General features: G+C 40.4%; 1 protein-coding gene across 1 annotated transcript in view; it reads left to right on the top strand.

Moving 5' to 3' along the window:
- MTUS2 (microtubule associated scaffold protein 2) overlaps nucleotides 1–27,639 on the top strand; it is a gene marked incomplete at both ends in the record, with an annotated part of 177,383 nt that overhangs the window by 17,485 nt on the left and 132,259 nt on the right. Inside the window, one exon of the mRNA XM_080612927.1 lies at nucleotides 402–608. Coding sequence (XP_080469053.1) covers nucleotides 402–608 — 207 coding nt within the window. The remainder of the gene's footprint in view (nucleotides 1–401; nucleotides 609–27,639) is intronic.

The raw sequence follows: 27,639 nt of genomic DNA, 5'->3' as shown, positions 1-27,639 counted from the left end.
ATAGTTTCCAAAATTGGAGTCTATGCGTAGGGTGTTTGTGTATGAGTTTCTTTTAATTGTCATATAACAAATGTAAAATTAAAAAGTGATACAGCATGAAAGAAGATAACATTAAAAAAATATCTTAGCAGACTTGAACTATGTTACTTTGCTGGAAGCTTGAGTTATTCCTCATGGGTCCTTGCTGCATTTCATGTTTGAAGAATTATTATGACCTGTAATTGTTCCACAGAACTTCTTTTTAGTGGAGTGAGAATAAGACATCACTGGAGTTTGAGCAGCTGTTGAAACTTGAATTCAGTCTTTTTACTGACTTTATGTAGTTGGGTGGTACAGATAATGATCAGTGTAACCCAGTTCAGTTTATTTAATATAAATTTCTTTCTTTTTCCTTCCTTCAGTTGATCTTAAGAAAGGCTCATGTCCAAGTGCTGCAAAATCAAATCTCCCCAAGCCCTGCCAGCCTGGACTTCGTCCTCCAGGTTATTCACGGTTACCAGCAGCTAAACTGGCCACATTTGGTTTTGTCAGGAGCTCAAGCGTATCCTCTGTTTCCAGCAACCAGTCAAACGACAGTGCTCAGAGTGATCAAAGCAGGACAACCAACCGTAAGTCCAAAAAGAGTCCTTCTTTCTGGAGCGATATTAAATAGATGTATTCCAGGATGGTCCAGACCAGAGTTTGTGTATAATTTAGGACTAATGTAATCTGTGCAGCTCTCACTAATCTCTTCTGTGTCACTGAGTTTTGTATCTTGACTTCCTAGTGTGACTTTAAAAAATATTATTAATAATAGATGAATATGTGCTGAATGTACATTTCATGTAGAAGGGGCTGGTTTCCCTGCTCTAGAGAAAATCACATTAAGAGTGAATCTGAGGCATTTTTGGTTTATTTTTACTTAGAATATCCCTTCTTACAAGCTGAAGCAAACAATTACAGTAAACTGTGTTTGGTAGGTATATTGCAGCCATGCAAAACAGTTTAGGACAAAGATAATCTAAAATGAGCAACATAGTCTTCCACATCTGCATTTCTTCTGCCTTTCAATATGCAGTGTAATTAAGTCAGTTTAGAAAATTAATCAAATAATGTCAGGGATGTGGAAAGGATCAGAAGTGATATTGTAGCTGTTGTATCTTCTACACACTTGGAAGAATTCCATGGCTGGAATGTAATTTCAAATCCTATTTTCTATAAAGACTGCTAATTTTATCAAGTACAAAATAATACCTGCTGGATTGTGCAGTTCTTGGAAAGTGTGTGCATGTTCTGGGCCCAGAGAGGGAATGGAGATTGAGGGCTTTTAATGACCATTTTTCTGTGATGACTGAGTTGAGCCCAAACTCTTTCAGTATTAGAGCAAGTGGGATCAGGCCAGGAGGGGTGCAGACAGGGGGAACCAGGTGATATGAAACAACGGAGAAGACAAGGTGCTGCAGACTCCTAAATCTGTCAGTGTTTGTATTCATTTGAAATGAATTAAAATAAATGAAATGAAAATAGTTAAAAACTCTTTCCTATTTTAGATTGTGTAACTGAAATGCCAAAGACTAATGTGTCCAGGGACTTCTAATTTTGCCAGTCATCCCAAATATGCACTTGCATTTTGTTTTAAGGTGGGACTGATCACTCATTTCTGTTTATTTCCTAATAAACTTTACTTTGAGGGTAGTCAACCTATTTTGCTTTGCGATTTTTATGCACAGCTTTTCCTTTTATCCTTGTATTTGTTTTTGTGTTTGGTTACTTATAACCTTTGATAGGGATAGAATTACCTGATTTCTGCTTAGACCTCAGCTGCATCTCTGTAAGAAGTGTTGTTGTCTACCAATTTCAAGGGTGAATCTGAAAAAAAAATAACATCTGTAGGTACAGCACTATCCTTGAACACAGTGGAAATATACAGGTTCATACAATTGAGAATTCTTTAATAGGAAATAGCCTCAGACTTTGGAATTTGAATCAATTGATTTCCATTAAAAAAACTGTGGGAGAAGCATTAATAACTTCAGATCCAGAAAGTTACATCTAACTCTTCATTTCTCTTAAAAGAAGTTGATTTCATTTATATATTCTAGGGGTTTTTACATTATATTTGTACACTAAGCCTATAAAATCTGAAACCATATTCCTTAGTTGCAGAATCCATGGATGTGGAAGTATTTGGTGCACACATTTTGTTCCAGCTGACTTTGTTGACCATAGTAACCATCTTTAATGTTGGGATTAGAATGTTGTGACCAACTTGTGAATGTTTCTGACAGATACAAAAATTAGCCAGGGGAAGTGTTCTGCTTGTACAAATTCATGTAGATGCAAGCTCAATCTGTAGGACTTATCATTTCTGCTTTTGTGGACAAATTAGATAGCTCATTTAAGCAGTTTCCTTCCACTTCCACGGGAAAGCAACAGAATGAGCACTTTCTGAGGATCATCTCTCTGGGGTGGTTCCTGTGACACACACTGCTGTCCAGCACAGAAGTCTTTAATTTGTCTTTAATTGCAAATGGATAATGCTTCCTCCTGTACGTGGGTGAGAGACAAAGGTGTGCTACCAAGTGGGTGAGAGCATGCCCTGTGTTTAGGGCATCAGCCCTTGGGTAAGTCATCACACGAGAAGACACCTAACATCACCCGCTTTCTTTGGATTAAAGGTAACACAGCTCCTCTTCATCAGTCTTGATAAGGCAGATGTTTCCTTATTGTTCAATTAACTGTCATAGAAATGTTATTAGTGTAAAACTGTATCACCTTTTTCTATTGTCTATGTGCCAGCAAGAGTTGAATAAGTTGCCCAGCACCCAAGAAACACAAATTGGTTTATTCCATTCAACCACAGCTTATTTAACACTGATCAGCAGTGCACTTCAACGTGCACAGAGTAACCCCAAGAGTGGATGTAGAGGAGATGCATTGGCTCAGCGATCTTAGCATGACATATTATTTCTTCCCTTCACTTCTGCTGGAAGAATAGTTTTATTTAAATTAAATAAATAGCTGATTCTGTCGTTACCACCTGAGACTGTATCTTTGACTAAATCAGACTTCCTAGAGGGCAGGGTGAAAATTTACTGTTAATTTCGTAGCTCAGTAGGGTAGAAAATGCAAAAAAAAAAAAAAAATAAGCTTTAGAAATCTTCAAACACATATGATAACACAATTTCCTATTTAAGCAGCATCTCTGCACATCAGGGAGGCAGAATTAATTGAAAACATCTTAGAAATGTGCATATGTTATAAATAGAGGGGCTGCTGCTATTGTAAATAGAGGGGCTCACCTCAAGATCTTGTATCTTCCATAAAAAGCAGGTGACTATGGCTATGTGAAAGAAAAACACAGATTTATTTTAGGGACAGAGTATTTTAAGGAAAACAGTGATTCTTGATGGGGTCCTAGTGAGATCCTGTTACTGTTTTTCTCTCCCCTGCCAGATGTGGTGTTGTGCTAGCTCTTCCCCATCCCCTGATGGTTACATTTCTTTTCAAAAATCCCAACTAGTGTCTTGTTTTGGCACACTAATACTGATTGAATACTGTCTAGGGAGTAAAACTGCATTTGTTTAGAGTAAGGAGACATGTTGTTTCTGTTGTGGAGAGATTTGTTAATGGAGCCGTGACGTGGCAGCTTTTTTCTTCATCAGATTTCTCCCCTTCCTGTGACCTCTCCAAAAGCAGTAAGCTTGGATGTACACGGAGCCTGTGCTATGCTCCTCAGCTGTCTTTCTGGCAATAGCTTTACATATTCTGATTGACTCAATTAAACAGATTTTCATCGGTGGAACTATGCTCTTTTACCATGGTCGGGACAGGGCAGGCTGTGCAGCACTTGCCTGCTTGTCCTCTGGTCTTTCCTGAAATCCTGTCCCTGGAGTGTGGGTATAAGCCAGGTTGTTGTTCATTGATAACACACCATCTGGGGCAGCCGTTCCACCAGCTGCTAATCAGGAGCAGTCGTAAGGGGGTCTGCTGCTATGGGATCCTGCCTGATTGTGTGATGAGGCTGGAGGAGCAGCTCTGGCATCCAAACTGCTCAGCATCTCACCAGCTTCTGTGTCAGGGAACTGACCCACAAGCCAGGTCACTAGTCTGTTTTGGCCATTTAAAATCCACTTTTTGATGCTCATGTGTAACCTGCGGTTTGCACACAGGGGAGTAAAGTTCTGTGAAGCTCTTTCATGATGGTGGCAGCTTCTCACCTTGTTGAAAGAAGTGGGATACAATGACAGAAGCCGAAGACCACTCCTAGGATGGGTCAGGAGAGCTCACCACGGCTCACCACTGCCTGTCCTGCCGTGCTCAAAATGAAATGGTTAAAATGGTTCAGGGCAAGCTCTTTTTTCCATAGGGAGAACAAGGGCAGTTGTGTTTGAATGAAACAACTCAGAAAAGTGGAAGCAGTGATAGCTCAGTGTATCAATGGAAGGGGTCCATCCTTTGTTGCTGCTAATTTTCGCCTCCATTCAGTGGGAAGTGTGCAGCTCTCCCTGACACTTTCACACCTCTCACCCCCAGCTTCGCACATCAGAGCAGCTCTATATCACAGTGCACCAAGGCCCATGTGAGGTCTCCTGCCGGGGCAAAGCCACATGGCTTGACACCTGGGCAACGCCAGGCTGAGGCTCAGCTCCAGGTCCTGTTATCAGCCCTCCCCGGATTTATTCCATGTCACAGATAGTTTTTTTTCCAGTAACACTTTTGTTCAAGATTACCTGAAAAGTTCAGGTGTGCCCCCCTCTCAGACCTACTACTTTTGAGGTTTAAAAATTAATAATATTCTAATCCATTTTTCTTTATTTAGACAGAAGGAGGTTTGTATTCAAAAAATTTTCTGAATTTGTTCACACTTTAAATTGGCTAGAACTGAAAAATTCAGATCCTTGGATCTAAGTGGAATGTGAGAATTCTCTGCTAAATATGAGAAAAAACAAACAACTAGCAAAGTCATGTTAAGATTGAAACCAGTGCAATTCAGAGTGGAGTGAAACAGTTGTGTAAACATCAAGAAAAACTCCTAAATTGCTAACTTATAACTAAATACCCAACTGCATATTTTCCCTTGGATTTTTAGATGCATTATATTCAAGCTGCTCCTGTGTCTGCCCCAGTAAAGTTTGCCTAAGAGATTTTTGTCATACAACAAAGGCCCACGCTTGTGGGATGTGGTTCTCAATATTATCTTGTGATTCTACAGTGCAGTAACATGATGTCCATACTGTAGTTTCTGGTTTAGTAGTTTGCTAGTTTAAGGGCCTTAGAGTTCTCTCACTTGCTTGTACCTGCATTTCCAGTGATCAGCTGAATGTCCTTCTCATGGAGTTTTGTGTACTTCAGAATAGACTCTAACATGCTGTAAGTATCACATGGGAAATAGTTCATTAAATGCCATGAAACAGTTTGATGTGTGGCATGAAGCAGTTTGATGTGTGGGGGATTGGAAGAAGGATGGATTGTATAGGATGACTTGAGGTATAATAACTGCGATGAGTTTAGGGAATGGAAGAATGTAGATAAAATATCAGGAAATACTTCGTAGTCATAAGGTCTACTAGTCTGTTAAATTATCTTCCATCTCAAGTGATAAAATCCCTGTTGCTTAAGATTCTTAAAATAGAATAATAGCATGGTGTTAGAGGCAATTCTTCTCCGGCAAGGTGCTAGACTAAAAGCCAATGCTATTCAGTATCTTCCTACAGCTCTGAGTGGTGAAGAGATTCCTTTTCAGACTAAGCAAGAAAACGATGATGAATATTACAAAGCTTGTTTTAGTATATCGCATGACAACTATTGTTTTGTTTAAAATTATAAAAATATGAAATTGCATGTTTTATGCAAACTTCCACAATTCCTTCTTCAATGTATCAATTTCATCTTGTTTATTGACCTTGTGTTGCCTGGCTTTGCTAAATGCTGAATTTCCACTCCAATAAACAAAGATGCCAAAGTTTCAGATTCAGGTGGGTGGAGAAATAGGAAAATCAAAGTGAGCACAGAAGCTTTAAATAGATGGCCTCCAAAAAAGGTAGAACATTCAAAACTGCCACATGGTGGACAGATATACCAATACTTCTTAAATACAAAGATTTTCCTATATGAAAATACATTCCAATCGTATTTCTATGACTGATTATCTGTTCATTTTTTTACATGGCATATCAATTTTTTTTCCCCTTCTGGTCTTGTTCTGATATTAGTATCTTGAGGGAAGAACCACTTTATGCCATCACTTCACTCTGAATAGGACTAAAATAGAACTATTGAGTTAGGATTTTCAGCTTTGTGGGGCAAAACTGTCTGCCAGGAAAAGCAAGGGTTGAAAAGACAGTTTAGCTGCTTTCCAGAATCTTGCCATTTTCTTTTCATAGTCTAGTTGTTACAGCTGGGAAAAAAGCACCATTCAAAGGATGACTTGGAGCTGTAGGCACAGTGGTTTCGCTCTGCAGAGATTGAAACAACAGTGCTGAAGTATAAGTTGTCCATTAGTTTCATTAGGTTTAGATACGATGTTTGTGATAGTGTTTTAAAGGTGATAATATTTTAATAGCTTAGATAATGTTTTTACTGTCTACATTGTTACCCCTTCCTCTGCCAACCGGAGCACACAGAAGACGGAAGCAGTACCACAGTGGGAAGGTCTGTATGACTCCCTGCAATGAGCAAGTAGAGGCAAGAAGATCAAGCTGGTTTGCAAATGCAGAACTACTTTTATATGAAAATGCCAAACTGAAACATTTGGAGGGGTTGTAAATTTACTAGGCTGAAGTTTGTCAAAACTGAAAACACTCATGAAACTCCCAATTCTGCAAAGCCTGCTTTTTCTGAGCAAAGAACAGTTGAAAGAGTTTTGCCAAGCTTTCGTGCCAGCTTAACTTCAACAGAGTACTTAATCATCATATTTGTTATTGTTGTAAACTGCCATATAAAATTTGTGGGTTTAAGTGTAAGAAGGCCAGTCTGGGAGATACTGTGTCTGTGCTAAAATTGTCCTGGCTCAGACCTGGCAGCCCCACTTCCAGTTTTTGGCACTTATTTCTGTCTGGCTTTTTAAAAGTGACTTAAATTATCCACCTCACTTTCCCATCAGTAAAAATGGGGTGGAAGAGTACAAATGTTTGCACAGGTATTGGATAATGGGGCAATAAGGAAGAAATAGATAGTAGCAAATTCTCTTTCCTGGCCCATTTCCACACAGGATTATTTGACTGATTACGAGCACCTAATTTAGTCACTGTGACTCTTACTGCTTAATCTGCAGACGATAAAAAGCAGTTCAAACAACTTGCCCACCAGACTACCAGACACCAGTTTCACTGGAGAAGGTAGCGCATCACCCCAAGATTATATTAATCCCATCACAGGCACCCAAACTATGTCTCTCCTTTGACTCTCTGGGGAGATGTTGGTTCAGTGGCCAGTCTCATAATGTAGATACTATGGTAGCCTGCTTAGGTATCTCTATATTGGGCTATATTATCAGCCGCTGTGTTCCGTTTTGGGGCCCCCAACACAAGAGGGACATGGACCTGCTTGAGTGAGTCCAGAGGAGGGCCACGAAGATGTTCAGGGTGCTGGAGCATTTCTCATATGGAGACAGGCTGAAAGTTAGGGTTGTTCAACCTGAAGAAGAGAAGGCTCTGAGGAGACCCTAGAGCAGCCTTCCAGTATCTAAAGGGGCCTACAAGGAAGCTGGAAAGGGATTTTTCACAAAGGCATGTAGTGATAGGACAAACAGAATGGCTTTAAACTGATGAAGTGGAGATTTAGGTTAGATATTATGAAGAAATTCTTCACTGTGAGGGTGGTGAGGCACCGGCACAGATTGCCCAGAAAAGTTAGAGATGGCCCATCCCTGGAAGTGTTCAAGGCTAAGTTGGATGGGGTTTGGAGCAACCTGGTCTAATGGATACGGATGTGAGGAGAACGTGAGGCTGGTCCCCTCTGCAGGCAGAGTTAGAAGAGAGCTGCTATTGGAGTAAAACTTCTAAAGTCTGGGGTAAAGCCACGATCAGTCCAGAGCACAGCACGTGTCTTTCTGTGGACACACAGCTCTCAGAACAGCAGCTCTTAAAATTTGAAAATAAAGAGGCAAGCAGCAGCTGAAACCTATCATCTGTCACATCTGAATTAAAACCTATCATCTGAAGAACAGAAAATTCACTATAAATTGTCTCCTTTTCATACTCTAATCAGCCTATTCTACCTGATGAAGGAGGAAAGACTTTTAAAAGTGAACCCTATGGGCACTCATCAGAATGGATTAATCTCTTAATTTAGCCCAAAGAAAAATTAAGAAATAAAGCTTTGAAGAAGAGAGAACTCTTCCATTTGTCTCTTTTTTTTTTCTTTTTACTTTTTTTTTTTTTTCCCCTTCATCCAGCTTTCTCCCTTCTGGACTGATTTGCCTTCTAATAAAATAGAAGTTTCAATCTTCATAGTCTCCACTAATTAAGTACAACCAGCAGGACTTTAGAGAAAATTTCCTCTTCAGCATGTCCCTCTTACGCGTTTCATTACAGTTTGTAAGTCAATATTTAGAAAGTGTTAATTCTGGATGTCCAGCTATGGGGCTCATCACTGGGATATTTCATTGAATTCATCCACAGTTTTTGTGTTTTCTGAAATTCAAGCTTGTGGAAATCATGATGTATTCAAATCCATAAAGACCTATCTCCCAAAAGCACTGCATACTGCTTCTGGTTCTATTCTGCATTTTGTATTGTCTGTGAGGCTGGAGTTGGTGAGCACAATGAGGGACTCTGGCTTGGAAAAGCAGATGGCCAATTGAACCAATTACTGTCAATGACAAAAACCATCACAAAATCTGTGATCATAGGCCTTTTTCCAAAAACAAGCATTAATTTCAACGTATCAGAAGTTTACTATGGTAGTCATGAGCCAATTCTGAGTCACAGAGAGACAAAGAAATACCAATGTCACAGTTTTGAATTGTGTAAATTTTGAAAGTATTTTTGAAATTATGTTTTCCCTTGCATAACTTCTGCTTCAGGTCGGTGAGGCTGTTGGCTTGTTTTCCTAAACAAGAGGCAAATAACCTTGAGGTTCAGTGTTTCTTTGATCTCTTTCAAGAACGACCAAATTAAAAAAGTGAGACTGAGATGATCTCATTGCAATCATATTATTAATAGCTGTTGTCAAAGGTGAAATATTATGAATTTGTCATGCACACTGTTCAATCCACTGTGGGCCTTACTAGCAATAAACAAGGCCAAAGTTATAAGTACTGTAAATATTACCAGCAAATCGCATTTAGACCGAAAGTTTTCTGAAAACACAGCTGGCCTATTTACAGTACATGAAAAATCAATTAACAAAATGTTATGCCCTTGCAAAATGAAGTGTGGATAATGAACACAAATAAATAGGGATTTGAAAAAAGCCTGTATACTTGTCTCTTTTGGGGAGGGAAAGTGACTGATTAATTTAGGAGAACCATGGTGGATTAGTGCAGGTATGCATCAACAGTGAAGCAAAGGAAGACAAACTTCAAAGAAGTTACTAATCTTTGATCCCATTATGAATCCTGCAGAAGAGTTGTGAATTCTAATTTAGTAGTGAGAGAAGTGTTACAGCCAAAAGAGCGTGGCACTATTCATAGTGGGAAAACTTCTCCCATGTAGAGGTTGGGCTGGAATCTCACCCATGATGTTTTTTCCATCACACTAATCCAGTCCAAACAGGTTAAAACTGAGGTCATTTATGTAAGTCTTTTGGGTGATGTTGAGAATATCTGTATTAAAAGAAGAAACCGCATCTTTTGCGGCTTTCAGTGTTGCCACTAGTCTGTTAGCTGTGATTGAAGAACTTGAAAATTGCAGCTTAAACAGCCTTTCCTTCCAGCTTGCTGCTTGGCAGTCTCTAGAGGCCTGGGCACGATTACATGAAGCTGTAAGCAGCTCAGAATATTGTGGTTCTTTGTCTTGTGACAGGTGCGAGACCGCAGGCTTTCAATTTGGGATTTCCAAAGTTAATTTAAATGCTAAAAGAAAGCTATCTGAGCTCTGGAATAAGCAAAATCAGCAATGGCAGGAAAATGACAAACTGAGACCCTCTAACCAAGAACACTAAGCTGAATAAAATGGAAACAATTGCACATTATTTTCCTCCCAGATGGGAGTTATCACAAACCATAGGCTATTGGAACACTGGACCTCAGTGATATCACCATCAGCAGCTAGCAAACATTCAGTCCCTTAGCCATGAGCTTAAGAAATGGTAGCATGCTTCCCATGTGGCAGCTCTAAGGGTTCACCTGTGGGGTTTGTGTGGCTGGAGGAGAAAGCTGCTGCTGTTCTGGTTGAATTGTGATTTGCAAGCATGCCTCGACTCTCTGTTCCTTGTGGTAAAGACTCAATTAAGCTGGGCTACATGGTGTAAATCTTCAATTTATGTCATTTCTTGCTTCAGGAACTGCTGATACGTTTTCACGCGGTATAAGTTACCATCGCTGTGTCCATAGCAGGCTACACAGTCAGAAATACTTATGCAGATATTAGAGCATTTAGGATGGGAAAATAAAGTGCTCTGGTTCACAAATGGGACCTTGACCTTGCCAGGATAGATGGCAGCATTCCCATACAAACCTCTACATCTGATTGTGCATTGGTGAGGTCTGTCTCAGAATGGGGCACATAACTCGCTGTGTGCGGATTCATCAAGCAGTCGTAAGGTTACTGCGTTACTTTTGTATACACTGTCTGAATTGGGCTGTTAGGGTTGCATGGTGTGTCTTTCTGTGTAAAGAGGTAGACATTGCTAACCAGAATGTAATGGGCAGATACTGCAAACCAGAATACAATGGAGAGGGTGCCTACGCTGGCACTGGTGGACTGATGCCAGCAACAGCCATCAGCAACACTAACTCTGCACAGTGGACCTTGGTAACATAATACTAGCCTAGATCAGTTAGTTCTTGCATGTCATGAACCTTTCTCTAGCTGAACATGACATCAGTCTTCTCTTTTAGTTTTCCTCTTTAAAGCAACCTTCTCAAAGAAGACAAATTCCATGATATTCTTTAATTAAACTACCACAAAGGAAGAAAGAAAATAGCTTCTAATTGACAAAGAGCTGGGAGACACCCTTCTACTTCACCACTAAAAGTAGAGAAGGAATACAGTAAAAAAACGAATGAGTTGTATCCTACCACTGCTTTGCATCTGAAAAATAGTGTTCATTTCAGATGCCGTGATAGCTTAGTGTTTGTATTTCGTTAGTTGTTAACTTCCTTTCTATCACACATTGCAGTTATGCTGCCTTCTTGTCAGCCATTCCTGGAAAGGTATGTACATCTTCCATACAAAACTAAGCAAAATTGAGTGAGGAATGATATGTTTTGAATAAAATGGTGTGTCTTGATCAAAACATCTTACGATCAGACTTGGGAAACCCTTGTATTATCTTCTCCCGCTACAAGACTGTATGGGTTAGGGCCGGCCGGAACTCGGTTTATGGCCTGAAGTGTGTGGCATGACTCTCTTGGGCTAGATGAAAGAATTAAAAATGCAGCACTGTTCACCAGTACTTTTCTCCTAAAAAAAAATAAAGAATCTATAATTTATTTAGCACTTTTTATAAACACTTCTGCTCAGGTCTTGCTGCCCAGAGTGACATGATCTAGGAATTAATATAATTTTTGTAATCTGAAGAAAGGGGATTTCCCAATGAACATTATTACAATGAGTTCATTTAAGCTGAAGGCCTATTTTTAGATGCTTGCATGTGAGCTGGTATAAAACGTTCCTTCTCTGACATGTTCTAATGTTGACTAAACGTATTATGTACTGCATCTAGGTATCTAAGGAATTTTAATTGTCCCAGAGGTATACAATAGCTTTTTAGAATTAGGATATTTATCACTTGTCATAGCTTGTAAATTTAGATACAGAACAGGCCTGTACACTGTCAAGCTGTGTGGGAAAGTAAGAAGAATAAGAGGTAGCGTCATGGTCTCTGTATGCCTTCCAAACACATTAATTGTATGTTCTAAAAATGGATCAGATGTAGTTTAAAAAAGCTGAAACCTGAAAGTAAGATGCATGAAAATGCAGAAAAAAAAAGCTGATGTGAAGAAACTCTCTCTTCTGTGCACGAGTCAGCCCCACTTCTTCGACAAAATGATAGCTGCTCTAAAAAATGTACTGAGGTGTGCATGGCTTACCAGCAATCCTGCACTGGAGCTCAGTTGTGATGGCTTTGGGGAATGCGTGCACTCCTGAACTGTCATATATCTGTTGTGCTAATCAAAAGTACCTGCAGATAAAAAAATCCAGATTAATTGAACGAAGCCCCACAGCAGCTTGCTAAATGATACCAGCTTGCTATCAGTCGTGATCGGAAGATCAAACTGTGGACTGTTGGGCTGAACAATTTGCAGCTAGGATTAATTTGGTATTCCCCACTTCAGGGCATGCCAGCTATTGTGTTAAAAAAAAAAAAAAAACAGTAAAAGTAAAACATCAAAGATCCGTACATTTTAAAGCAGACTGGCTTTTGCATGGAGCCCACAGCTTTGTAACCATATCATTTTGGTTTTCTTTTTCTTTTAATTGGTTTGAATAGACGGCAAACCTTTCCCCGAGTGGTATCTCACAAACTGTTGTAAGCTGGTTTCTGCCCTTAGCTGGGGGCACTCCGCTGCTACCCGGGCAGAGTGAAGCAAGGCAGCATGATCATGCCCAGCCCTGATATGGGTGAGGACAAAACACAGCAGGTCCTTGTCCCATGGAAGGACAATTGTCTCTGGCAGCTTGATGTGACAGAAGCCATGTGGTAATAGAGGGTAAACACCTCTTGTTTGTATTTACATGCTTCTGATTTGGGCAATTCACAATAGTTGGCTTCCTAACTACTATTATTGTTTCCATGTGAGAAATATTTTTGTATCAGAAGAACAATTTAGGCACTACCTTCACTTCTTAATGCTTCTCATCTTCTGATACCTGTCTGCAGAGAGCCTCTCCATCCACTTTTTCTCTGTGATCATCAACAGTGCTCCTCTGCAGTCATCCATTATGACTTCTCCCCTTCCCATATGGCAATATATTTGGAGTAATCATCCTGCTAAAATACGCCATGTTCCCTATTTTAACAGTTTTAAAAACATGGTCATTCAATTAGTGTTTCATTCCAAAATGCCTGAAACTATTTCTGTTTTGCTGACATCTGTTTTGTCTTATGCCTTTAGACAAGGGACTCCTTGTCTTACTGATGCTGTCCAACACTTATATGGCACCATGCATGCTCCTAGTGATGCATGTGATTTGGAAGAGGGGCACTAAATAAGAACTGTGATAACATTTGCCTCCACTACAAAGCTTCATCCTGCTAGTTTACAGTTTGTAATTAACTACTGAAATGTATATGTAATCAGCTTTGATAATGCTTCTGGCAAACAACTGCATGCTTGCATGAAAGTTTACCTCCTTGTACAGGTATATCAAAGGCAGGTTTTGTGGGGAAGGAAGCTTCACTGAAGCTTTCAAATGTTTTCCACTGTGTGGATTGTAAAGTCAGGGCTTTCTCTAGACTTGGCCTTCTGAACTTTTTGCAGTTTCCATCTCCATCACAAGGTCCTCCCACTGCTTGAAACAATGCCCTGGTTCACCTTGGAGCCAGGATAGGTGTGCTGGCATCTCACATTGGCAGCTAGGGCTGAATGAACTGATTGCTGCAGATAACTTGCTCAATCAAATTAACCCCATGGTCTCTGAGTGTGAATAAATTCTGCCCGTGACTAACAAACTTCTGATGCCACCAATGCCCTCCATCTGCCTGTGACTGGGGGGGGAGGTGGGGGGCGAGGAGCCATGCTCACTGGCTTCTGGTACCTTCTGACCTTTCATCTTGTGCAGCTGCACTGTTTGGAAATTGGGGGGCCCACTGCAAGCAGGAGCACAGCTCTGAACTGAATGCTCTCAACTTTCTCTATCCCTGTCCTTGGCTTGGTATTGGACCTGATAATATTAACACAAATGTGCCTCGAGAGTGAGAGCTGAGATGCAGGTATATAGTGCAGTAAAATAAACCCCCAAAAGCTAGGCTGGTGCAGCACTTAGCGTGTTTTATGTTCCACATTATGCAATGAATATTCCTGCATTTTAAATGATATGTTAGTTACAGCTTTCTGATTACACTTAGAATAATTTTTTTTTTAAATTTAACTTCTCTTTAGCATTAGCTTGTAGACCTGGAGATAAATAAGCCACAGCTGACACTGGACTTTTGTTGCTCAGCAATATAAATTCTGCTTAGCAGATTTCAAATTATTCAAGTCTGGCAAGATTTTAGCAAAGATACAGTAACAAATCACCTCATATAAATTGCTGTTCATCTGCTAAGGGCTGGAGGGCTTTAGGTTTTACACTTCCATTCTAGCTCTGCAGTATTGTGCTGGAGATTAAGCAATTTTTCTGGTACTAATTTAAAGGAAATGGATAAAAGGGTATCAAAAGTTTCAGAGCAACCTGTGGGTGCTGAAAGATGGCTTAGCTGGGGATGGCCCTGGCACTCACGTCGCATCAGGAGTCCTAAGCTAATCATCAGCCATGGTGGTTGGCAGGACAGGATGTCAAGGCAAACTCTGCAAGATCTCAGAGTGGTGCATAGCAATTAAACAGTAAAAGTGCAAGGAGTAATTAAGGGTTTAAGGATCACTTGCACTCATATTAGGGTGAATAATTTCCTTAATTGGCTTCATGGGGACTGCTCAGTGCCATATACCTTAGAAGGAGAGGTCTTTAGGAGTCTGTGCTGCAGCACCAGCTGGTAATCCATATCATTCAGGGGGCTTGGGAACAAGGTGTTTCCACTATGATTGCAAGTAGGAACTCCAGCAATAGCAGATAATAAACAACTTACATTTGCCAATATCTCACTTTTGTTCTGCCTTCCCCATAGATTAGTAGCCACTTGAAGGGTAATGTATTTACAGCCTCCTAAAGAACTCCAGTTGTCTGAAATGTGGAAAGTTTCTTGGCAAGGTGTCATTAGTGACAGCTCTGATGATTCTGTAGAAATTGCCCTGTACCTTATTGTTGGCTGAAGTGATGGAGTGTGGTGACAGATTTCATCCACGCTGTGTCATATAATATAGCTAGACATAGAAACCTTAACCATCAGTGGAAAATCCTGTTCAGTTAACTGCTGGCTCTGAGTACAGATTGATACATTAATACTTATAAAGAAGGTTTTATTGAAAGGTGTTGGTGAATATTGTATGGATCAATTGGTTTTCTGTTGGAAGAAAGAAAGCATGGTTGGGAGTCATGCAAGCGTTGCTATCACTGCCTTGCGGAAAGGAGAACTGAAAAACGTGTGAATGTGACACATTTCTCACATGTGCATACTGGAAGGCTTATGTGGGGTATTTGAAGGACAGGTGCCTCCAGCCCACTGGACCTGCTCTGTGCCAGGATGGTTGGTCTGAGAGACCCAAAGATGAGCTTCCTGGAAGTACAATATGGAAAATGACCACCAGTGCTGGGAACAATGTGCTGGAAGAGATGGTTTCCCTAAACCATGATGGGGGGGAGCACAGTAATGCTTCAGGACTGTGGTGACATTTGTGTGAAAACACTTCAACATTTAGCCACTTGTTCTTATTTCCAGTGGAAGAAAGCTCTGCTTCCTTGGGGAAAGTTTTAGGAACATTTGTGCCTTAATGTGATGCAACTATGTCTCCTCCACACTTCCTGAGCTGAGGGAGAACTTGCATGGAAGTGCCTCAGCAGTGAAGTACTTACAGTCCTTCATCTCTGTAAAGTTGGCTTTGGCATTTATCATATCAAAGTATTCAAATTTATGAAGCCATTTCTTGGAGCTCAGTTAATCCCATGGGTGACTATTTTACAGAGCCAGAAGCTGAGCTGCCTCGCTGTTAACATTGAGTAGGGAAAAGAGAGAACTGTGTCATGTGAACTGCAGGGAAATTAGAGCAAGCTAATCAAAGAACAGCGAAGAGGAAAGGTAGATATTAAAGGCACTTTCATATAGACCACAAAATACGGAATTAGAACGTGGCCCTAATATATATTATATTCTGGTGACCAAGTAAAAGTCTATACAGTCAGAATGCAGCCAGAAAATACTATATTTGGTAACAGATACTTTTACAACTAAGAAATTATAATGAATATATAAAAGACATTTCCCAAAGTTTTCTCAGGGGGATCTGAGATACAGGGTCATTGAAAACAGGGCAGCACAGTGAGATGGCCTTGTCCGGAAGCACGATCAGCTATACTTGCATGATACGGGACAGAATTTTGTCTGCTGTTGCTTATAAATTGTTTAAGATATTGACCTTGCCTAGGAAGCTTATTTCTTTTCTACTTTTTGAAAATAATTCATGATGTCTAACCTATATTTCTCTCACAGTTTATACCTTTCTCTTATTCTATGTGCAAAGGACAGAGAGAATTGCTTCTGCCCAATACACATGCAGAGAACTGTTTTTGCCTAATACATATTTGAAGACTGTTGTCATGTCTCATCTCATTTCCCTTCTGTAGAAATGAATCAATCCAAGTGTTTCAGCTTTTTTCACAGGCCATACTTCCAAATACCTCTGATATTTTATATTTCTCATCTTCAGACTTCTACTTTGCCTGCGTTTCCCAGACCTGGACTAGTTATAGAGAGCTGATACAAACCCCACTTTGTAAAACTTCTCATAAGGTAGACAATCATGAATCATCTGCAAGGACAGGGAAATTAAACCTTTCAGAGCATACATGACTTGCCCAAGGCTACCTGGCGGAGCCAGGAAGAGGACCCAAGACCACATCTCCCTAGCCAGCTCCTGTGTTTCTTTGAACTCTGGTCTCCCTTGACAAACGCACTACAAGCAAGCCTTTCATTAATGAAATCTACCTTGTAGCATCACTAAAAAAATCTATACTAGTCCCAGGAAGTGATCCTTTTTTCTTGCTAAGGGTAAGATGTACTTATGTCTCTTGTATTTATGTGCTGGCTCCTCTTGATATGGCTTTAACCCATCTGAACTCGGACAGGCTCCAATCTCTCACAGGTTGAGGGCATGGCACTTTAAAGTGTGCTTTATCTTCTTCTCTGTCACCTTCAAAACTTCTCATAAATGGACATGTGCATCCAAGTTCTCTTTAAGCTGTATTCAGAGTGAGTTTGCTTGTTGCCTTTTACTGATGGGTTAGTGAAGAAAAACAGAACATTTTAATAAAGAAGAGCTGGCATATTCTGCTTGCTTCAGGCAGGCTGACTTTACCAACCCAATAAAGTGAAAATACAAGTAGTTCTAAAATGAGGTTGCAGGAGAAGTTGCCCAGCATGAGCTGCAATTGCAGCAAATATATTTCTCCTCAATTATTCTGCTATATTAAGTACATTAAAATGTTCAGCCTTCTCCTTAGCTGTATGCTGTTTGCTGAAACCTAGCTCAGCTAGGTTGAGTAAACACACGCCTATCTCTCTGGTTTAAAAATATTCCAATCATTATTCAGCTGATCTATACATCTTATCCCTGCAATTGTTCAGACATGTTTACTTTTTGTTGGTTTGGGTCTTTTTTTTTTCTTTTTTGTAGGAGTATATTTGTTCATTTTCCCCTTGACTCTGTTGGAATAGTTTATCTGTAATTTAAAATGCAGGAACTTTCTTACCAGTGGAAATCAGTGTGCTAATTTAATACTAGCAATTGTTTAACCTATCTAATGCCAGAGGGACCCTATTGCAAGAGATGCCTAATGTAGCTAAAGCTAATATAGCTTTATGAACATGCAGCATTCGTAACAGCACAGTGCTGATTAAAAAATACAGGAGGCATTTCTTCACAGGATTCCGAATAAAGCCTTTGGTCCCATTTCCTCACTTCTTTTTTTTTTTTTCCCTTATTGTCCTAAATACGTTTGTTAGACTATCTCATTTTGAACGTTAACTGAAGCTACATTAGGGAAGGCTTTTGCATTGTGTTTAATCACTGAAAACAATTGAGATATATATATATTTAACCTGATAAATACCTCAGCATTTAAAGTCCTTGTGAATCCTTAGATAGTGCTACTTAATCTCTTAAACGTTCTCTCATAATGACTTAAGAATCCACACGCTAGAGATCTAGTGACCCAGTTGTGCTCTGCTCTGCCTTTGCCATGTGAGGGAATTGATTTGGATTTTGTTAATCCAAATAATTTTTCAACTCTATAAACTTATCCAGGACTTTGCAAGTGCTAATGAGCAATGCCTGTGACCTAACCAGATGGTGTTCTGCAGCCAGAAGCTCTGAGGCAGGTACACAGCCTTGCATATTGCACACTGCAGTGGTGAGCTCTGTCCTTAAAACATCTTTTACATGTATCATAGTTACTGGGAAATGTGTGTGCTGAAACTTTCAGTGATTTCAGCTACTGTGGTGAAGAAACAGATGGCAGAGTGCCTGGAAGTTTAGAACTCAAACAATAGTTTCTTTAAAAGTAAATCTCTATAATACAGGAGAAAGTAAATGCTTTTCCTTCCTTTGAGGTACAATGAGGTGGTTTTAACATGATTTAAACTACATTTCAGGGTACTTGCAATCTCTGAATGCTTTATTATGTAACACTAGCTAGGACCTCCTGGTATGACCGCGTAATACGCTTACCTATGTATTATTTCTGTTCTAGGAAGGGAGGAAGAAATTATTGTGTATGAAATTATATAATGCCTAGCAATTAACTCTCCTGAAACAACAGAGACGTATTTACTCCCAAAGCACTGGCAGTGTGGCAGCATACACAGCCATGTCACATCTGCCAGGGAACACACCAAACCCAGGAAAGCCATGTCAATTTGCCCCAGTACTGTCTTCCATCTCTATGACACAATAGGTAGGATTTACTGTTACTTCACGTCCAGGTTTTCATGGCTGCTTTAAGCAATGATCGTGAAATCTTTGCCAGGATCATTTGAAAAATGAAGAGCATTAGAAATAACCTGTGTGCCTTCTTACTACTGGGAGGGTGTGAAAGACTTGCTTTCCTGGTGCTGGTCTCTGGCTGGCTTTGAACAGAAAAAAAAAATTTTTGCCCAGTAAGATGTCTCTATAATTTGAGGGGTTTGATTCCCTTTTTCTTTTATCTTGTACAAAGAAAGCAACTAGTACAAGTATATTTAGTAAACTGTTACTCCGTATTGAGTCAGCTGTGATCTATTCACGTCTTAAATTCTGATGCCACCTCTTATCTTTGAAGACGAGCTACGGACATGGTTGCTTTTCATCTGGCTGCTTTCCACTCTGTCGCTGTTAACTTTCTGTTTGTAATCATGGATGATGTGTAGTTCTCTCCAAAAGCTGTCCTTATTAGCTGGGTGTGCTTAAAGGCTGAATCTTTTATTTCTTGTGCTACCTGTCACATCACAGACACAGCTATTCATGTTACAAAAACAGTCACTGTAGTCAAGTGCAGATTAATGGAAAGATTATTTCTGTGAATACGAATTGTTCCTGGAATACAGTTGTCCTGGGTTCAGCAGTAGCAGTCATTTTTTCTCCTTAGTAGCTGGTGCAGCGAGGTGGTTTTGACTTTTGGCCTGGGAACAGCACTGATAACACCGATGTTTTCGGTTGCTGGTCAGAATGTTTACTCTGACCAAGGACTTTGTGAGTCTCATGCTCTGCCAAGGAGAAGGGGAAGCTGGGAGGAAGCAGAGACAGGACACCTGACCCAAACTAGCCAAAGAGGTATTCCATACCACAGCACGTCATGCCCAGGATGTAAACTGGGAGTTACCTGGAAGGGCTAGTTCATTGCTCGGTCAGGCTGGGTATCAACAGGTGGTATTGTATTCTCTTCCCTTGTTATTTCCTTTATCATTATTATTACTGGTGGCAGCAGTAGTGATTTGTGTTATACCTTACTTACTATTCTTATCTCAACCCGTGGGAGTTACATGCTTTCGATTCTCCTCCCCATCACCCCAGGAGCAGTGGGGGGGGGGGGGGGGGGTGAGGAAAGAAAAGGAGGGGAGTGAGTGAGAGGGCTGCGTGGCTGACTTACGGCCTGGGCTTAAACCACGACAACAGCATTTTCTATTTTAATATATTCAGAAACTGGATCACAATTCTGCCACCCTCAACTCTGCTATTTTTTGTCCTCTATTTTTCCCCATGTACAGACAATGACTGGGCTGTTATCTCTCCCCAGACAGTTGCTTGTAGTAGCAGCATCCCTCACTTCTGTACCTGCACACAATGTATCCTGCTTAACCAATTCTTTATGAGTCATTTGTCCTTTACAGAATGTTTTTATTCATACAGGGTATACAATCTGCCTTACATGCTATTGATCCATCGGAGCCTATCTCAGTGAATTCCTGGATTTTTCTGCCTCATTAGAGTCATTATTGTCTTGGACTTCTCTCAGAATGGAATTTAAAAGATTTTTTTTCAGTCTGAATATGCTACACCATTGCCAATTACTTCCGAAACAGGGATATCCCAGACTCTTAAGGTTTTAGCCTTATTTTGCAGTGTGAGTGTGAATCTTGTCTTTTCTCAGGAGAGTTTTCATGTATTTATGTCCCAAATTGGTGCTACATAATCTCTTAGGTCTTTCAACGTAGTGTGATTAAAAGCCTGAGAGTACGTTATTGCTGCCTGGCCTGAGAAGTAGCTGGCAGCTCTCCTCACAGCCCTCGCTGCTGCAGTGAAGGGTTCCCACATGTTTTCTTCTGTTGCCTCCTCCCCTAGAAGACAGGCAACAGAAATTGAACAAATTCTCATAGGTCCAGGGCATGAATCTGGTGGGAAATCATGGCTGACCAACGTGGTGGCCTTCTGTGATGGGACCATGGAACTGATGGATAGGGGCAAAGCAGTTGATGTTGCCTACCTGGACTTGTGCAAAGCATTTGACACTGTCCTGCATAACATCCTTGTCTCTAAACTGGGGAGACATAAATTGGATGGATCGCCTGGTGGATAAACAATTGACTGTATGACTTCATGCAAAGAATTGTGGTCAATGGCTCAATGTCCAGTCAAAGACCACTAATGAGTGGTGTCCCTCAGGGGTTGACCGGTCTTGTTCAACATCTTTGTTGGTGACATGGACAGTGGGATTGAGTGCGCCCTCAGCAATTTGCTGATAACACTGAGTTATGTGCTGTGTGTTAGACCTGTTCAGCCTGGAGGCTGAACATGCAGCCTGAAGGCTGCATGGAGACCTCACAGCAACCTTCAAATATCTCCAGCAGGCCTACAGTGATACCAGAGAGTGACTTTTCATCAGGCACTATAGCGATAGGAAAAGGGGTAAAGGGTTTAAACTTAAACAGGGGAAGTTTAGGTTAGATATAAGAAAGAAGTTCTTTACTGTGAGGATGGTGAGGCACAGGAATGGTTTGCCCAAAGAAGTGGTAAATGCTCTATCCCTGACAGTGTTCGAGGCCAGGTTGGACAGAGCCTTGGGCAACATGGTCTAGGGTGAGTCATCCCTGCCCATGGTGGGGGGGGGGGGGGGGGGGGGGGGTTGGGTGGAGTGGAGTAGGGGGTGGAACTAGGTGATCTTAAGGTCCTTTTTAACCCAAACCTTTCTGTGATTCTATGAAAACATTCACAAGGCCATGATTTCTCACTGAGCTCAACAACATCCTCTGGTAGGATAGAGGGACATGCTTGGCTAGAACAGCTGTTTGCTGGGGAGATATTTTGGGGTATCCTGCCATGTTTCTCCTGTGCACAGGCTGCAAGCTCAGTGTGGGAGTATGCTGAGGTAGCACATAGATGGGTTCAAAGGAACAATAAGCTTCATCAGTACCATCAGTCTCTTCTCCTTTTCCTCTACCTGGCTCTGTAAAACAATGCCTAAATCTAGTCCTTCACTTCTGTTGCATTATTTTTATTCAGAATGCCCCAAGAGCAATGGCATTTGTTTATTCACACACCCATGGGAGTGGGAAAGCCAGAAACGATTCATCTCATTTATCACATGCCACATGTATCTGGCAATACCAGGCCAACCTGGTACCTTCTAGGTAAGGGCACTCAGCAGCCACCACTGCTGCTCTGGTGGCTTGGGGGAGCCAGGAGGCCAAACTATGTTTCAGCTACATAAGTTACACAGTGGAAAATTTGCACGAGGAGCCAACTATTTCTCATTTATTCTGTCTATAAGCCATAATAACACCATGCATGGGCAATTGCTCACCTGCATGTCCCCCAAATCAGTGCTGACTTAGTCTGTCCCTGCTGTTCTTCTTGTTATAGTTTATTCAGAAAACACAGACGTTTGACTGAGGTGCCTTAGGGTATTTTAGCTGGCTTTTAGCCAAATTTGCTTGTCAGGTAACCTTCCTTCTCTTTGGGTGCAGTGTTTGTGTTGGTTGCTAAGCAGATTATTTCCTAGCTGCATGTTTAACAAGAACGGAAATGGTAACAGTGTTCAGAGGTGCTGGATAGCAACGTAGTATTTTTGAGTTAGGAAACAGTAAATAAGTGACTAAAATGATGATTGCTGCTGCTCCTTGGGATGGATTCTTTACGCATGAGATCCTTGAGATTCTGATATGTGCTGTATTTCATGTGGTGTCTTTGCTTCCATTAATGGATGAAAAAGTTTGCACAGGCAGCAAGAAGTTTCAGCTAAAAAAATGTAAGTAATATAATAATTGTTATGAAATAGGTTTTGAAGGCTTTACTATTTCTCTCCAGTATCTTTTTGTCAAAATCCTATTGGCTCCTGTGTAGTTGTGTTTACCCTTTTTGTGTAACCCCTTCTTTACAAATGCCTTCAGGTATATAGGTTACTCGACTGAGGAATTAGCACGTTCTCTAAGCAAAATGAATCCTGATTATGTCATTTCCCATTCATACCATTTCAGTATAACAACATGATTATACTGATTACAGCTTCCTAGTCCACAGAGCTTCTATAAGTTGTATGTCCTGGGGCAAGAGGAAATCAGGCAAACAGTACTCTTAGGCTAATCTCACTGCTGAAGTTGGTTTGAGGCTCTACCTGAGAAAGAACTGCAGGACTTTACATTAAGGCCTCATAGTCTGAGTGAGGAGTATTTTGTTGGTTTCTTTCTTCTCCCCTCCCCCCCCCCCACCCCCCCAGCTTTTTTTTTTTTAATATGCAATTGGGCTCTGGTTGAATCAAATAGTTAATAACTGATAATACCTCTTTTATGCTATAAGACATTTTTTCCAGCACACCAGGAGCTTCAGTCTAACTAATACCCACAGAGCCATGCAAATCACCATGGAAGTTTGGAGTAAACACATATTTTTATGTTGTATTTCTAAAAATTAGGAGCTTCTCACTGAACACACTGGACCCCTGCAAGGCCCTTTGTTGACAGGGCTGATAATAGCTTGGTTGTCCTTGGAGGTGAAACTGCAGGGAAGGATACCAGATGTGCTGAATTCAGATCCACACCTCATCCTGTTCCACAAATCAATCCAGCAAAAGGGCATTTGTGGGGCAGGCAGAGCCACAGCATAGTTTCCTCCTTGCCTCCTTTCGGTTGATGATACCTCTTGGGGTATTCCTGGTGGGCAGCTTTTTTCCACTTCTCAATAGAGTAACTGATGGTCTTATCATATACCCTCCACTTTCCTCTACACAAAGTGCACACTCAGGTGCTGTTACTTGCTGTAGCTGCTGTTCTCTGCAGTGTGGGAGCAGCAGAGCATGGCTTCTGATGCTTCAGCGGTGGTACAGTTAACGATGCACATCCAAAGGCCATTTCCAATTTCCTAAAGGGAGGATTTCTCATTTGTACCTGAACTCCAGCATACCCAGTTGAAGTAGGAGCATGGGTTTTGTACAGCTGAAGTCAATATACCAGTGGCTAAATGGTTGGGTTTGGGGAGTGAAAGCAGGATGAGCCTTAGTAGGTTTTCTGGTATCTATTACTTTTGTCAGCAGGACTATCTATAGAACTGCCTACTCTACTCTAGTCATGCATGCTCTTACATACAGCAGCCCATATCTGGCCCCAGCAAGGGTGACATTATTGCATATCGTTCTTCAAGTAAATCGGCCAATCTTGCCTTTACAGGTAGCCCGGGGGATACACCTGTAGCCAATTTCCCCATAGAAAAGGGCTCTTATTGCTGACAGGTCTGACTCACATTTTGGTGGGTGACATACTCTGGACCAGTCTTGAGGAACCAGCATTGTTTAGGCCTGGGAGCGGTCTACTCTGATCATGCAGTATATTTCGTCTTGCCTCTGTGTGTCCCATTGCCGAAACCAGTGGCACTGCTGTTGGCCAGATCCAACCAAATTTATCAGAGCCACAGAACTGTCGAACAGAAAATCTTACAAGTTTTGAGGAATTTACAGCATCTGGGAGGCAAGATTTTACTGATGCTCTTATTGAAGGAAAGACGGCAAAATGGACTTGTAAACTTTAATAGCATGAAATCTTCATGGGGGAATGTCAGGAAAAATGTCCCAGTCAGCAGAAACCTTATTAAAAACACTAGCCCTCTTAGATGCCAGAGTGTCCAGCCAGAAGACACAAGGCACTAGGTTGCATGAGTTCCCTTGCTGATATGTCGTTTTCTCTTTCACATGAGTTTGGAATCAACTAACTGCCACCAGCTAGTGCTTTATTCTCCACAATCTTGTTCTTTCCACACATTTTAGAAAACCGAATAAAAAAGGGATGTCTCTTACACTTTTTGCATTGTTAGGAGTTTTATTCTTCCCTGCTCTCCTCCGGAAAAGCTGAACTACTGCTTCACATGAGCCATAGACACTGAACAAATTGACAGCAGACACTGAGAGGAGAGAAAAATAAACTATACTCACACAGAAAAACTGTTTATTCAATGACTTTTTTTTTATCACATTGAGAAGGTAGACAATATCATCATTGTGCATATATATCCCCAAGATGGGCTGGCTGATCAGTAAATATAAAGTTGAAGTAAAAGGTTTAACTACTAAGCATTGCCTCATACCTACTTTCATTAAAATCTATCTACTGTCATGTTGCCCAATCACCTACTTAGATTACATCCTTCTGGAATTCCTCTTCATTCTCAGTCATTTTGTTTAACTTCAATAATTCTGTGTCCTCAGCAAATTCACTATCTTGCATACTGCTTCCTTCTCAAGATTATAACTAAAGTTGTGGAGTTGAAGAGATATTGAGAACTCCTACATGTTCAACTTGCAATGAAACTATTTACTCTTCCTTATCACTTCTTTTCTCCTTTTCAAAAATCTTGCATTTTCCCATAGGATTGCAAACTTCCATTTGTATTCCTCCACAGATGACTTTCCCAATAGACTTGGATAAAACTTAGTAAATGTGTGGCTTAGTAACTTTATGCCTTCACGTTGCTCTACAGGTGTATTGCAGATAATGTAGTCTGACAGAAATTGTGCTGCTATTTCTGTTTATGATCATAGGTGAGTGCTTGTATTTTACAGTGCAGAGTGAGAAAAAGTGTATTGCAAAACAGAGAAGAGATTCCTATATGTACCTCACAATAGAAATATTAAAAAGATAAAACCACAGTGTTTGTGGTCCTCACCATTATTTCTGTAAATGAATGCAGCATATCCCTGCATTGCTGAAAATCCAATTAATAAAAGTCCCTGATACTCTCACTAACAATACTATCTTTGTGTCTTTGCTCTTTTTGAAGACTACCTGTAGTTTGTCAGCTAGCATTTAGTTAGTTGTTTCTTTTGTGACGTGATTAATGAGTATTAAGAACGTGCATATTTAGCTTACGTGCTATTAAAGGAAACTGGGCCATACCTATCTTAGGATACCCAACAATGGCTAAATAAGATTTTCTCTCTGCATATGTGGTTATTTTAGAAGCTGTATTTTAGAATTAGAAAATCAAATTATTTACCATTTTAGGTGGAAGAGCTGTGGAAGCACGGATGTGCTAATTGCCAATTGTATGAAAGGCAGATTGCTAATTACGAATTGTATGAAAGGCAGATTAATACAGGTGCTTTTGCTCTGTGCTGGCTTTCAAAGCTGTTGGTGTGACCTGTTCTGCTGTGGGTGAATTTGCAGTGTTTCACGAAAGGCATCAAAGGTACTTTTTGGATTTCCAAAATGAAAAAGGAGATAATCTTGGCATCCTAAAGATGGAGCTGTCAGAGCAGTGGTTCCCCAGCAGTTCCACAGCAGAAGGAAATCTTCTAATCCAAATTTGAGAGAATTCAAAAACCTGCTTTATGATAAGTTTTTGTAATTTCTTAATTCTCTCTCAGCTGGTAGAAATAAATGGCTAGTGAACTGAATCACCCTGCTGCCTAGGGTGCATGGTGTTCATGAGTGAGGTGTTCAGACAGAAAAAAACATCCTGTCCCTACCTATCTTTTAAACATCACAGCTCAGAAAGATTAATTTGAAGAAAGTGCTGACTCCCAACCCTTGCTTGGTCTTCCTCAAAAGCCATAGAGATACCAATACTTAAGATGGTTCCAACCACTTCTTTAATAGGTTCTTTTTTGCTGTTACATGTTCAAGTGAGCACTGTAATACATTTTCCTCTCTATGTTCATCTCTGAGGAAATTACCTCTTGAAATTTGTTTACTGGACCATTTTTGAGATTTAGCCACAAATTATTCCTTGCTGGCTTTGGAATATGCCACTTCAGCACAGTTCATACTCACAGCTGCTCAAACAGCCACCATTGAGATCTAACAGCAAAAAATGTCTTGACAATCATGAAAAAAGAATCACACTCTGAAATATTGCTGCCTGCTTTGCTGGTAGACTAAGCATTTTGCACCTGCCAAAGAAAGAGTACCCAGCAAATGTATCTGTACTAGCCTCTCTGTAATAACAAATAAAGGGAGAGTCTTGATCAGTGCTTGCTTGTAATACTTAAATGTGGAAGGTCTCTTTTTTAAAATGAAAAAAAAAAGCTTTAAAATTCTTTTGAGTTGGTACTGGTGTCCCAGCCTTCTTTGTGCGGTGTTTTGTGGGGTAGATTGCAGCAAGTTTCAATGTGTTCCAGTTGTCTTAATAGATCAAAAATAATTTTTCACTTCTGACTGGAGCAAGTTCTAATGGACTGTTTATGATAAATTATGGTATTCTTTGGAATGGTTTATTAGTGCTGTTAGGATTTGTTTAAATTAATTCTGAAACATTTCTACCTGTTCCCATACCAGGAACTGAATCACAATAACTGAAAACATTTAAACAATTAGCTAGCCATGCTTATAATGGCAGTAAGATCAAGCTGTTGAAAAACGAATAGGAAACATGTATGGATCTCCATGACAAAATTTCACAGTACCTGAGAAAGTTGGACTTTGAAAGTACTGCTTTATGTTAGGATTTCTAATCATAAGACTGAGGCACACCTTGGTTTGGAATTGCTCAGATGTTAATCTAAGAGGAGCTCTACTGTTGCTTTCCAATCAGCAGCTTCAGCAGAGCATCTCTCAGCTTCCAAGAAACTGTTATAATGAAATAGCTTCCCAATGACTCCTGCTGTATACTGGCATACAGAAATAATAGAAGCATAATGTTGTTCCATGAAATAAAATTAAGTCCAAGCTGTACTCTTTTTTCCCACCTCCTCCTAGACATAGTTTGCACCCACTGAAGAACTCTGCATGTGTATTTAAGTTGACTAATAGCTAAAGCATTGTTTTTGAAAAGCTGCCATG

This window comes from Psittacula echo (assembly GCF_963264785.1).
Source record: "Psittacula echo genome assembly, chromosome: 3".
Lineage (NCBI taxonomy): Eukaryota > Metazoa > Chordata > Aves > Psittaciformes > Psittacidae > Psittacula > Psittacula echo.
This window is presented reverse-complemented; position numbering and strand designations above follow the sequence as displayed.